The sequence below is a fragment of the Oncorhynchus keta genome, chromosome 19 (assembly GCF_023373465.1).
Source record: "Oncorhynchus keta strain PuntledgeMale-10-30-2019 chromosome 19, Oket_V2, whole genome shotgun sequence".
Taxonomy (NCBI): domain Eukaryota; kingdom Metazoa; phylum Chordata; class Actinopteri; order Salmoniformes; family Salmonidae; genus Oncorhynchus; species Oncorhynchus keta.
In genome coordinates this window covers 27051712-27064827 of record NC_068439.1, presented here as the reverse complement: position 1 = coordinate 27064827, position 13116 = coordinate 27051712, and the positions used below count along the sequence as shown (strand labels likewise).

The window sequence follows — 13116 nt, the reverse complement described above, 5'->3', positions numbered from 1 at the left end:
TAAACGGCAAAATCGGTGCCCAAAAATACAGATTTCCGATTGTTATGAAAACTAGAAATTGGCCCTAATAAATCGGCCATTCCGATTAATCGGTCGACCTCTAATTAACACTATTTAGTTCCTACATTAGCATTAAGGACTCCCTGAAAAACACTGGCCATTGTTACTGAGTGGACTATCCTGGTTAAATCAATTGAGGTAGTGCTTTGGGCCCAGTCTGTGTTGGTTATGCAACATGCACAAGTCTGTGCGTAAGTAGGTGTTTGTTTGATAATGGGTGACAAGCTGGCAAGCTCACACTCTGGTTTGTCACTGCTGAAAGCGTTCCTTGGTTCAGTGTGGCATGTTCTGACATTCCATCACATTAAAAAAAGGTAATGTTCTGAGAGATGACATCATCATGCTTAAAGATCAGGAAAACCCCTGGAGAGACACTCCCACAACATTCTCATTCATCTTGACTCAAAGGCCCTTTTAACACATAACCTTTAGCTGAAACTAGCTTATATGAACCAAAAATAACAGGAAGGTGTTTAAAACCATCTGTTTAAAGTTGACTGACACTCAGTCAGTTCTGTGTCGGAGGTAGGCCTATATCCTATCTATGGCTTTCTGCAGGAGACCGGCCTAACTCATTGCTACAGGGTTGTTATGTTAAGGCAATGATTTTGTACTGCTTCAACCTAACATATATATGTTAGGGACATGAGTTGCTTGCATTTCCATAGCATATTGAATCTGGGCTCATATTCCACCATGTATAGAATAATCAATACCTTGTTGTATAAAAAGGGGGGATGTTATGGTTACAGGTCTTTAAGCGTATAGCTTGGAAAGCAGGCTTTTAGAGGACTGCAGGCTGGGAGTGATTTAGAATACATTACTCTGGCATGAACAGCTTTTATCTTCAGGTAGTAAGTTGGGGGGCAGTTAAACTTTCTAGCAATTTCTTGTAGTCACCCCTTTATGGCCGGTTTCCTGGACACAGATTAAGCCTCAGTCTGGTCCAGGACTAAAAAGCATATTCAGTGGATATTCTGCATTCAAAGTGTTTCTGTGCCCGAGAAAATTGCCCCTCGTCTCAAGTTATGAACAAATGGGACAGTGAATATGTTGACGTAGGCATTATATAATCTAGTCTATGTTCCTTTTGACTTCCTTCTGAAGTCATTACCTACGAGAGACTTGTGAATTCTGTCCAGGTATAACTTCAGAGAGAGCAAGGGCTGTAAACTACGCTGAAAAGTGTGTGACGCAACAGTTAATGAGCCAGTTCACAACGCTCTCGTGAAGCTGTAAAACAAAGACATGGCAGCTTCCTGTATTAGGCTTGGCATTAAAGGAACACAACACAACAACAACCACCTACTTCCTGATGAAAGGATCCATACTGCAGATCTGTGAGCTACGTCCTATATTAAGCTAGTGCACTACTTTTGACCAGAGCCACAGCCGTTCAAAATGGCACATAGTGCACTACTTTTGGACAAATCTATCTCTGTCATGCTCAGAGCCTGTTCTGCTAGTGACAGTCTTTGTGCGACCCTGTGCTGAACTGTCAGCCACACTTAAAGTGAGAGAGGGATTATGAGTGATTAACACATGACATCATCACCTTGAACCGAGAACACAACCTGTCTCTCTTCCAAACTCCAATATGGGTCAATGTTGCCTTTAAATAGTAAGGGGTTGAATGAATGAGTTATAGTCGTGCAGATAGAGAGGGATTGCATATCTTGCATGAATGCTGAGCATTCAACCTCTGGAAACACCAGGATTGTGGGTTCAATTCCCGCATGGATCACAGAGCCTACACACACTCAAAATATATGGATGCACTAACTAGTGTAAGTGGCTTTGGATAACAGCGTCTGCTAAGTAGCATGTGTTATTGTACTATTAACCCCCTTTTGTAAACCGTTTAATACTGTACGGATACACAGTGAGAGTGATTTCATCACCTTTATTTAAGAACTATCATTTTGAATCATCACATACTTTTCTGTCACCAATGTCAAATAAATGTCCCATAGCTTCTACATAAAATGCTTTCATCTTGGCTAGAGAAGCTTGTATCTGCGACCAGAACCAAATGTTAGGCTATTTCAACTTATTTCTTCCGTTGTTTACATCTCTATTTTTGGCCTGGCTGAAAAATCATTGAAATTTCAGGAAAGCATATGCACACAGGGCATCATTCCAAAGTGGGAATATGTGTTTTTCTTTCATTCTTGTTTTTTGGTATGATGACGGGTGCTCTCAATGTAGAGGCCTGGTTGGACTGACACCCCAATGCTAACATTTATTTAAGTTAAATACAAAATGTATAACTAAAATATAGTTGCATAAGTATTCACCCCCTTTGTTTAGGCAAGCCTACATTAGTTGAGGAGTACAATTTAGCTTAACAAATCAAATTATGAGTTACAAGGATTGATAATAGATGTTGACATGATTTTTTTGAATGACTAACCCTTCCTCTGTCCCCCATACATAGAACATCTGTCAGGTCCCTCAGTCAAGTATTGAATTTCAAGCACAGATTCAACTACAAAAGACCAGGGAGCTTTTCAAACGCCTCATAAAAGAGGGCAGTGATTGGTAGGTGGGTAACAATAACAAATCAGACATTGATTATCTCTTTAAGCATGGTATAGTTTTTTATTTATTTATTTTATTTCACCTTTATTTAACCAGGTAGGCTAGTTGAGAACAGGTTCTCATTTGCAACTGCGACCTGGCCAAGATAAAGCATAGCAGTGTGAACAGACAACACAGAGTTACACATGGAGTAAACAATTAACAAGTCAATAACACAGAGAAAAAAGGGGAGTCTATATACAATGTGTGCAAAAGGCATGAGGAGGTAGGCGAATAATTACAATATTGCAGATTAACACTGGAGTGATAAATGATCAGATGATCATGTACAGGTAGAGATATTGGTGTGCAAAAGAGCAGAAAAGTAAATAAATAAAAACTGTGGGGATGAGGTAGGTGAAAATGGGTGTGCTATTTACCAATAGATTATGTACAGCTGCAGCGATCGGTTAGCTGCTCAGCTAGCTGATGTTTGAAGTTGGTGAGGGAGATAAAAGTCTCCAACTTCAGCGATTTTTGCAATTCGTTCCAGTCACAGGCAGCAGAGTACTGGAACGAAAGGCGGCCGAATGAGGTGTTGGCTTTAGGGATGATCAATGAGATACATCTGCTGGAGCGCGTGCTACGGATGGGTGTTGCCATCGTGACCAGTGAGCTGAGATAAGGCGGAGCTTTGCCTAGCATGGCCTTGTAGATGACCTGGAGCCAGTGGGTCTGGCGACGAATATGTAGCGAGGGCCAGCCGACTAGAGCATACAAGTCGCAGTGGTGGGTAGTATAAGGTGCTTTAGTGACAAAACGGATGGCACTGTGATAAACTGCATCCAGTTTGCTGAGAAGAGTGTTGGAAGCAATTTTGTAGATGACATCGCCGAAGTCGAGGATCGGTAGGATAGTCAGTTTTAGTTAATAATTATGCTGTGGATTATGTATTATGTATTAAACCACCCTTACACATCAAAGATACAGTCGTCCTTCTGAGCTGAGCTGCAGGACAGGAATGAAACTGCTCAGGAATGTTAACAGGAGGCTATTGGTGATTTTAAAACAGTTGGAGTTTAATGGCTGAGATGAGAGAACTGAGGATGGATCAATAACATTGTAGTGACTCAAACAGAGTGAAAATAAGAATACAAATATTCCAAAACATACAACAAGGCACTACAGTAATACTGCAATTAAAGGAAAAGAAATACACTTTTTGGCTTAAATGCAAAGCCTTCTGTTTGGGGAAAACCCAACACATCCGTGAGTAACTCCATGCTTATTGTCAAGCATGGTGGTGGCTGCACCATGGTATGGGTATTCTTTATTTAACTAGGCAAGTCCATTAAGAACAAATTCTTATTTACAATGACGGCCTACTCCGGCCAAACCCGGACAACGCTGGGCCAATTGTGCACCGCCCTATGGGACTCCCAATCACAGCCGGATGTGATGCAGCCTGGATTCAAACCAGGTACTGCAGTGACGCCTCTTGCACTGAGATGCAGTGTCTTAGACCACTGCGCCACTCGGGAGCCCACCCGGGGTATGCTTGACAGCGTCAAAGACTGGAGTGTTTTTCAGGATGTAAAGAAGCAGGATAGAGTTAAGCACATTCAACATTCTAGAGGAAAAGCTGTTATGTCTGCCTTACACCAGACACTGGGAGAGGAATTCACAAATCTCTTATGAAACTTACCCAAGAAGACAGCTTTAGTTGCTGCCAAAGGTGTTTTTTTCATATGTTATTTACTCAGGGGGGTGAATACTTATGTAACCAAGCTGTATTAATGTTTTATTTTTCATTCATCTTTAAAAAATGTTTAAATATTTCTTACACTTTGACATTACAGAGTATTTTAAGAAGATTTTTGACAAAAATTACAATTAAATACATTTTAATTACATGTTGTAATGGTAAAATGTGGAAAAGTCTAAGGGAGTGAATACTTATGCAAGCCACTGTAAGTAGCCACATAATGTAAACCTGTGCATTTTTCCCCTGGTATGATAGATTGGTGAGAGATATGCTATAGTAATGGTTACATTATAGTCAATATGCTATTGTAATGGGGGCTATAACCATATTATTATGGTTATTGAATGACTTGAGACTGATGGTTATTGCATGTGTTAGCTGTTGTTTCTGTCACATATGTAACCTAGGCTTAAACCTGTGACATTGTCCTGTTAAGATAGGTTTTCCATATGTAAGCCTGTGTTCCCTTAAACATCGTTCTGGTGTGATGTGGGAGAGTTTCTCCGTCAGTCAACACCATTCCTTTCTCTCTGTTCGTTCCCCCGGTAATTGCCATCTATCACCTTAATCTAAGTCATTGTGGGTGTATTTGATACATAGTTAGTCCTTGCCTCACCAATGTTCAGCAGTTGGTGTTAGTCTATGGCCTGAGGAGAAATTATGTAGGTTTAGAAGTGTCTTTCTAACTGCCATGACGTGCCTAGTACTGTATAGCACTTTATTGTTGTAACTGTCACGTGGCTTTATTTAACAGGTTTACTAGGCCTATTCCATATAGTATCGTATTCTATATTTTCCAGCTCTGTTTAACTATTATTTTTAAAACTGACTGCAGATTGGCCCTAGCCTGGCATCCAAACGGATTACGTTTTAATCGTGAAAGCAGCCTTCCGTCTGGTTTAACCAGGCTAGTTTGGATCTTTTTCCTTCATGAAAGTCTCCACTTTAGGCTTAACCTTGTGAAACCTGACCTTAACTGTTGGATGTTATTTTGATAAGGCACTTTGAAGAGCTCAGCTTGAATGTTTATTCTTTGTTATCTGACTGGTGCCGTTTTTGAACCTTCCTTGTGACAGTGTGTCACATTACCTAGCTTTGAAGAAGACTTCGTAATGTCTGTTTTGAATGTTTGCATATTGTTCCATTCCCTTACAGTTTTCCCCCTCGTGTGATAGGGATTTACGCTTCGTTGCAACAGATATAATCAAACTGATCTTTGTTTTTCTCGTTCCCTTATGTTGATATGAATGCTTGTATTGCCGACTAGACCTAACCATTACAGGCACAGAGCTGGTGTGAGGAAGGCCAACACTCATAAGGTGTCCGCATGCTTCGGCTGACACCTAGCTGAGCTTGCATACTCCCTTAAAAGACGGCTTGAAAAACGAGAAAAATGTGGCAATAGTACTGTTTGTCAATTTTGAGACTCCATAGCCAAGATACACTTCCTCAAAATAATCAGAGGTAATTCAAGAAATATCTCATTCATTTTGACGTTTTTTTGCCAAACAAAAGTTTGTCCCGCAGTTTTGCATCTGACTAGGATGTTTGGTGCATTATATCCCTAGTGAAAATAATTTGCATGAGGACGAGTCGTCTCTCATTTAATGACAACAGGCACTTCATTGACGAATCCCTACTGTTGACCAATCACTGATGAGGGTGTGTAGACTTATGCTCCTGACTTTGGCTTGCCTTGAGAATTTTGTGTGTGCGCCCGAACAGCCGAAAAACCTTTGCTGAAGTCAAAAACCAACAAATCGTCACAAAATGCCGTCATAATAAATGCTCGAACTGTTTCGGCTGGGAAGCATTTCAAGGTAGAAACATTTTGGGTTCCATGTAGAACCCTCTGTCGAAAGGGTTCTATCTGGAATGAAAAACGATGCTACTAGGAAGCAAAAGGGTTATGTTCTGCTATAGGGACTGCCGCAGAACCCTTTAAGGTTCTAGATAGCACTGTTTTTTTCTAAGAGTGTAGTAGAACAGCAAACATTTAAATGAGCAAGTTACAACTCATACAAATGAAATGATGAGAAGTCCAATAAGTTTGAAGAGGAGTGTCTTAATGATTTGATCTGCGATATAGATCAAAACTTTTGGGTGAATTGTTGGAATCATAGAAATAACATGATTTATATTAAGAAGCAAAGTGGAAAGCAGCCTCATTTTTGTTTGGAACAGTCTGTTGACTACATTTGACCTAACATAACGGCATGCAACTGTTCCTCAAGAGGAGAGAAAAATGGAATAAACTATGAAAACGGACATTGCACTTGGCTGAGTGGCATTTGAAAATATTGCATGTGATGTGAATTTCTTGCTATATGGATATTGCACATGTCAATATTTTGTGTTTTTGAATGTGAATTAGATTATGATGTGACAATTCTAAAGTATCCCAGAGCTTTTGTGTTTAGTCGGAAAAAGACTTTCAACATCTTTCAAGAAGAGCTTAGCGTATTATTTCCTCTTTCTTACTTCCTGTTACTTCTTACTTCTTCTGACCTCTGCTTCCCTGATACAGCTAACTGCTGCTTGACATAGTGTGTCAGAACACAGCCAAGGCCTTACTAGAAATACCCTCAGAATGCACTAGTATTTACCTGTAATCCAGTGGATTTTCCCCAGGTGACACCGTCCTGTGCCTTTCTCAGTGGGATCTGATCCCACTAAGGCGTACAGGACCTGTCAGTCAGCGCAGGGGGCCAGCCTCCCTAAGCCCACCTAGTACACTTGAGGGCAAAACACTGCTGTGCTAATGTCTTTGAAAAACATGTCAACCTCTTCCCTCAAAACCTATTTTTGTCAAATACACATGGTTAGCAGATGTTAATGCGAGTGTAGCGAAATGATTGTGCTTCTAGTTCCGACAATGCAGTAGTAACCAACGAGTAATCTAACCAAACAATTCCAAAACTACTACCTTATACACACGTGTAAAGGGATAAAGAATATGTACATAAAGATATATGAATGAGTGATGGTACAGAACGGCATAGGCAAGATGCAGTAGATGGTATTGAGTACAGTATATACATATGAGATGAGTAATGTAGGGTATGTAAACAAAGTGGCATCGTTTAAAGTGGCTAGTGATACATGTATTACATAAAGATGCAGTAGATGTTATAGAGTACAGTATATACATATGAGATGAGTAATGTAGGGTATGTAAACATTATATTAAGTAGCATTGTTTAAAGTGGCTAGTGATGTATTTTACATCAATTTTCATCCATTTCCGTTATTAAAGTGGCTGGAGTTGAGTCAGTGTGTTGGCAGCAGCCACTCAATGTTAGTGGTGGCTGTTTAACAGTCTGATGGCCTTGAGATAGAAGCTGTTTTTCAGTCTCTCGGTCCCTGCTTTGATGCACCTGTACTGACCTCGCCTTCTGGATGATAGCGGGGTGAACAGGCAGTGGCTCGGGTCGTTGTTGTCCTTAATGATCTTTATGGCCTTCCTGTGACATCGGGTGGTGTAGGTGTCCTGGAGGGCAGGTAGATTGCCCCCGTGATGCGTTGTACAGACCTCACTACCCCTTGGAGAGCCTTACGGTTGTGGGCGGAGCAGTTGCCGTACCAGGCGGTGATACAGCCCGACAGGATGCTCTCGATTGTGCATCTGTAGAAGTTTGTGAGTGCTTTTGGTGACAAGCCGAATTTCTTCAACCTCCTGAGCTCCTTTCAGTTTTACGCGAATGCTGCCATCAATCCACGGTTTCTAGTTTGAGAATGTTTTAATTGTTGCTATGGGTACGACATCGTCAATGCACTTTCTAATGAACTCGCTCACCAAATCAGCGTATTCGTCAATGTGGTTGTTGGAATCAACGCGGAACATAATCCCAATCCACGTGATTGAAGCAGTCTTGAAGCGTGGAATCAGATTGGTTGGACCAGCGTTGAACAGACCTGAGCGCGGGAGCTTCTTGTTTTAGTTTCTGTTTGTAGGCAGGGAGCAACAAAATGGAGTCGTGGTCAGCTTTTCTGAAAGTAGGCCTTATATGCGTAGCGGAAGTTAGAACAACAATGATCCAGGGTTTTACCAGCCCTGGTTGCGCAATCGATATGCTGATACAATTTAGGGAGTCTTTTTTTCAGATTAGCCTTGTTAAAATCCCCAGCTACAATGCATGTAGCCTCAGGATATGTGGTTTCCAGTTTGCATAGAATCAAATAACGTTTGTTCAGGGCCATTGATGTGTCTGCTTGGGGGGTAATATATACGGCTGTGATTATAATCGAAGAGAATTCCCTTGGTAGATAATGCGGTCGACATTTGATTGTGAGGAATTCTAAATCAGGACTTGAGTTCCTGTATGTTGTTATGATCACACCACATCTCGTTAATCATAAGGCATATCCCCTCGCCCCTCTTCTTACCAGAAAGATGTTTGTTTATGTCTTCGCGATGCGTGAAGAAACCAGCTGGCTGTACCGACTCCGTTAGCGTCTTTTGAGTGAGCCATGTTTCCGTGAAGCAAAGAACGTTACAGTCTCTGATGTCTCTCTGGAATGCTACCCTTGCTCGGATTTCATCAACCTTGTTGTCAAGAGACTGGACATTGGCGAGAAGTATGCTAGGAAGTGGTGCACGATGTGCCCGTCTCCGGAGCCTGACCAGAAGACTGCTTCGTTTGCATCTCTTTTACGACGTCGTTGTTTTGGGTTGCCGGCTGGGATCCGATCCGTTGTCCGGGTGGAAGGCAGAACACAGGATCCGCTTCGCGAAAGTCATATTCCTGGTCGTAATGATGGTGAGTTGACGTTGCTCTTATATTCAGTAGTTCCTCCCGACTGTATGTAATGAAACCTAAGATTACCTGAGGTACCAATGTAAGAAATAACACTTAAAAAAATACTGAATAGTTTCCTAGGAACGCGAAGCGAGGCGGCCATCTCTGTTGGCGCCGGAAGTTTTTTGCAACACAACAATATACCAACATTTACTCAATACTTCCTAGTTATGAGAAACTTCAGCGTAGGTCAAGTCCTCCATAAATCAGAGGTGTTATTGTGCACTTCACCAGTCTGTTTCATGTCATACTGGAATGTTGTTTTTAGAAACCTGGCCTGTTTGGTCAACTTTGGTAAAGGCCTATATATACGCTAGCTAACATCGTGTGAGTTGAAAGTTTTTGTTTTTGAATATTCTAGTCCCTTACAAGGCCACAGGGTTAGGATGGTGTAAATATTGCTGTTTCTATCACACATACACACACACACACACCAACCAGAGAGTGTTGCTAGAACAAACACACAGCCCTTGACCCAGATCCTCAGGTCCCAGGGAGCCTGGAAAGAGCCTTGGGGGTGTGTGTGAGGTATTTTTTATCAGGTGTAGGGTTGCCTCATCATGAAGGCTTGGCCGTGAGGAAGGATGGGCTGGGCTGCTCCAAGGGTAACCAAGTCAACCTGCAGTCTCTGACCACAACACTGTGACATTGTTGTTTCAGTCTGCATCCTCACATATTGCCTCTAAAAAATATATTGTGGGGATTCTAAAAAGTGCTTCTGACTGTACAGAATGTGGTGGATTGGCATAGTAATCTGATCTGTTTTTTTAATAGATTATAAGCGCAAAGGTAATGTACTGGGTCAGACAGCAGACCTATCAGCTTGCTGCCAGCTCTTAACAAAGTTTTTGAAAAAATTGTGTTTGACCAAATACAATGCTATTTCTCTGTAAACAAATTAACAACAGACTTTCAGCATGCTTACAGAGAAGTGCACTCACCGTGTACTGCACTGACACAAATGACTGATGATTGGTTGAAAGAAATTGATTATAAGTAGAATGTGGGAGCTGTATTGTTAGATTTCTGTGCAGCCTTTGAAATTATTGACCATAACCTGTTGTTGAGAAAACGTACAGTACCAGTCAGACGTTTGTACACACCTACTCATCCAGGGTTTATTTTGTACTATTTTCTACATTATAGAATAATTGTGAAGACATCAAAACTATGAAATAACACATATGGAATCGTATAGTAACCAAAAAAGTGTTAAACAAATCCAAATATATTTTAGATTTTTGATTTTTCATGACAGCTTTGCACACTTAGCATTCTCTCAACCAGCGTCATGAGGTAGTCACCTGGAATGAGTTTCAATTAACAGGTGTGACTTGTTAAAAGTGAATTTGTGGAATTTCTTTCCTTAATGAGCCAATCAGTTGTGTTGTGACATGTTAGGGGTGGTATACAGAAGACAGTCCTATTTGGTAAAATAACAAGTCCATATTATGGCAAAAACAACTCACATAAGCAAAGAGAAACGACAGTCCATCATTACTTTAAGATATGAAGGTTGGTCAATCCAGATAATGTCAAGAACTTTGAAAGTTTATTTTTGTGCAGTTGCAAAAACCATCAAGCGCTATGATGAAACTGGCTCTCATGAGGACCGCCACAGGAAAGGAAGACCCAGAGTTACCTCTGCTGCAGAGAATACGTTCATTAGAGTTGACTGTCTCTCACGAGGACCGCCACAGGAAAAGAAGACCTAGAGTTACCTCTGCTGCAGAGATTACGTTCATTAGAGTTGACTGCATCTCAGATTGCAGCCCAAATAAATGCTTCACAGAGTTCAAGTAACAGACACATCTCAACATCAACTGTTCAGAAGAGACTGTGTGAATCAGGCCTTCATGGTCGAATTGCTGCAAAGAAACCACTATTAAAGCACACTTGCCTAGTTAAATAAAGGTGAAAAAAATTCAAAATAAGAAGACGCTTGCTTGGGCCAAGAAACACGAGCAATGGACATTTGACCGGTGGAAATCTGTCCTTTGGTCTGATGAGCCCAAATTTGTGACTTTTGGTTCCAAACGCTGTGTCTTTGTGAGATGCAGAGAAGGTGAACGGAGGATCTCCGCATGTGTGGTTCCCACCATGAAGCATGGAGGAGGAGGTGTGATGGTTTTGGGAGGCTTTGTTGGTGACACTGTCCGTGATTTATACAGCATTCTGCAGCGATAAGCCATCCCATCTGGTTTGCACTTAGTGGGACTGTCATTTGTTTTTAAACAGGACAATGACCCAACACACCTCCAGGCTGTGTAAGGGCTATTTGACCAATAAGGATACTGAAGGAGTGCTGCATCAGATGACCTGGCCTCCAAAATCAGTTGGACCGCAGAGTGAAGAAATAACAGCCAACAAGTGCTCAGCATATGTGGGAACTCCTTCAAGAATGTTGGAAAATAATTCCAGGTGAAGCTGGTTGAGAGAGTGCCAAGATTGTGCAAAGCTGCCATCAAGGTAAAGAGTGGCTACTTTGAAGAACCTCAAAACCCTTGCATGAGTAGGTGGTGTCCAAACTTTTGACTGGTACTGTATGTGTTATGGCTTTTCAACCTCTGACATATCATGGATTCAGAGCTATCTGTCTAATAGAACTCAGATTGTTTTCTTTAATGGACGCTTCTCTAATGTCAAAAAGTGTGGTATACCGCAGGGCAGCTCTCAAAGCTTTCTACTCTTTTCTATTTTTACCAATGACCTGCCACTGGCATTAAACAAAGCATGTGTGTCCATGTATGCTGATGATTCATCCATATACGCATTTCGAACCACCACTAATTAAGTCACTGAAACCCTTATCAAAGAGTTGCAGTCAGTTTTGAAATGCTTGGCCAGTAATAAACTGGTCCTGAACATCTCTAAAACTAAGAACATTATATTTGGTACAAATAATTCCTGAAGTTCTAGATCTCAGTTGAATCTGGTAATGAATAGTGTGGCTGTTGAAAAAGTTGAGGAGACTAAATGACTTGGTGTTACTTTAGATTGTAAACTGTCATTGTCATAAAATATAGATTCAGTAGTTGTAAAAATGGTGAGAGTTCTCTCTGTAATAAAGAGATGCTCTGCTTTTTTGACACCACACTCCACAATGCAAGTCCTGCAGACTAGTTTTATCATAGGTTGATTATTGTCCAGTCATATGGTCAAGTGCTGCAGCTGGCCCAGAACAGAGTGACATGTCTTGTTCTTCATTGTAATCAGAGGGCTAATATCAATACTATTCATGCCAGTCTCTCTTGGCTAAGAGTTAAGGAAGACTGACCACATCACTTCTTGTTTTTGTAAGAAACATGAACATGTTGGAAATTCCAAATTGTTTACATAGTGAACTTGCACACAGCACTGACACACACGCTTACCCCATTGGACATTCTACCAGGGTTCTTTTCACACTCCCCAGGGCCAGAACAAATTCAAGGAAACATACAGTATTATACAGGTAAGTCCCTTCCATCTCATGTAGCGCATGTGAAACCTGGTTAAAACAACGCCTCTCCCCCATGTGACCTACTTGTTGTGTGTATGTACTGACATGTATGTGGAACTGATAGATGCACACTACATGTTAATGTTTTTAAGTGTACATTATATATATAAAAGTATTTGGACACCCAAATAAGCTATTTCAGCCACACCCGTTGCTGACAGGTGTATAAAATTGAATCTCAATCTCCATAGACAAACCTTTGCAGTGGAATTGCCTTACTGAAGAGCTCAGTGACTTTCAACGTGGCACTGTCATAGGATGCCACCTTTCCAACACGTCAGTTTGTGAAATCTCTGCCCTGCTAGATCTGCCCTGGTCAATTGTAAGGGTTGTTAGTGTGAATTGGAAACGTCTAGGAGCAACAATGGCTCAGCCGTGAAGTGGTAAGCCACACAAGCTCACAGAACAGGACCGAGTGCTGAAGCGCAGCACATAAAAATCGTCTGTCCTCGGTTGCAACACTCACGAGT

General features: G+C 41.3%; 1 protein-coding gene across 5 annotated transcripts in view; it reads left to right on the top strand.

Annotated features, from left to right (window-relative positions):
- glcci1a (glucocorticoid induced 1a) overlaps positions 1–13116 on the top strand; it is a 32586-nt gene that overhangs the window by 3942 nt on the left and 15528 nt on the right. Inside the window, exon 1 of one of the 5 annotated variants that reach the window (XM_052470114.1) lies at positions 8931–9105. The exons of the other annotated variants lie outside the window; for them this stretch is intronic. Within the exon in view, the coding sequence (XP_052326074.1) occupies positions 8946–9105 (160 nt within the window). The 5' untranslated portion in view covers positions 8931–8945. Of the gene's footprint in view, positions 1–8930; positions 9106–13116 lie in introns of those variants that run through there. 5 annotated transcript variants of the gene reach the window in all.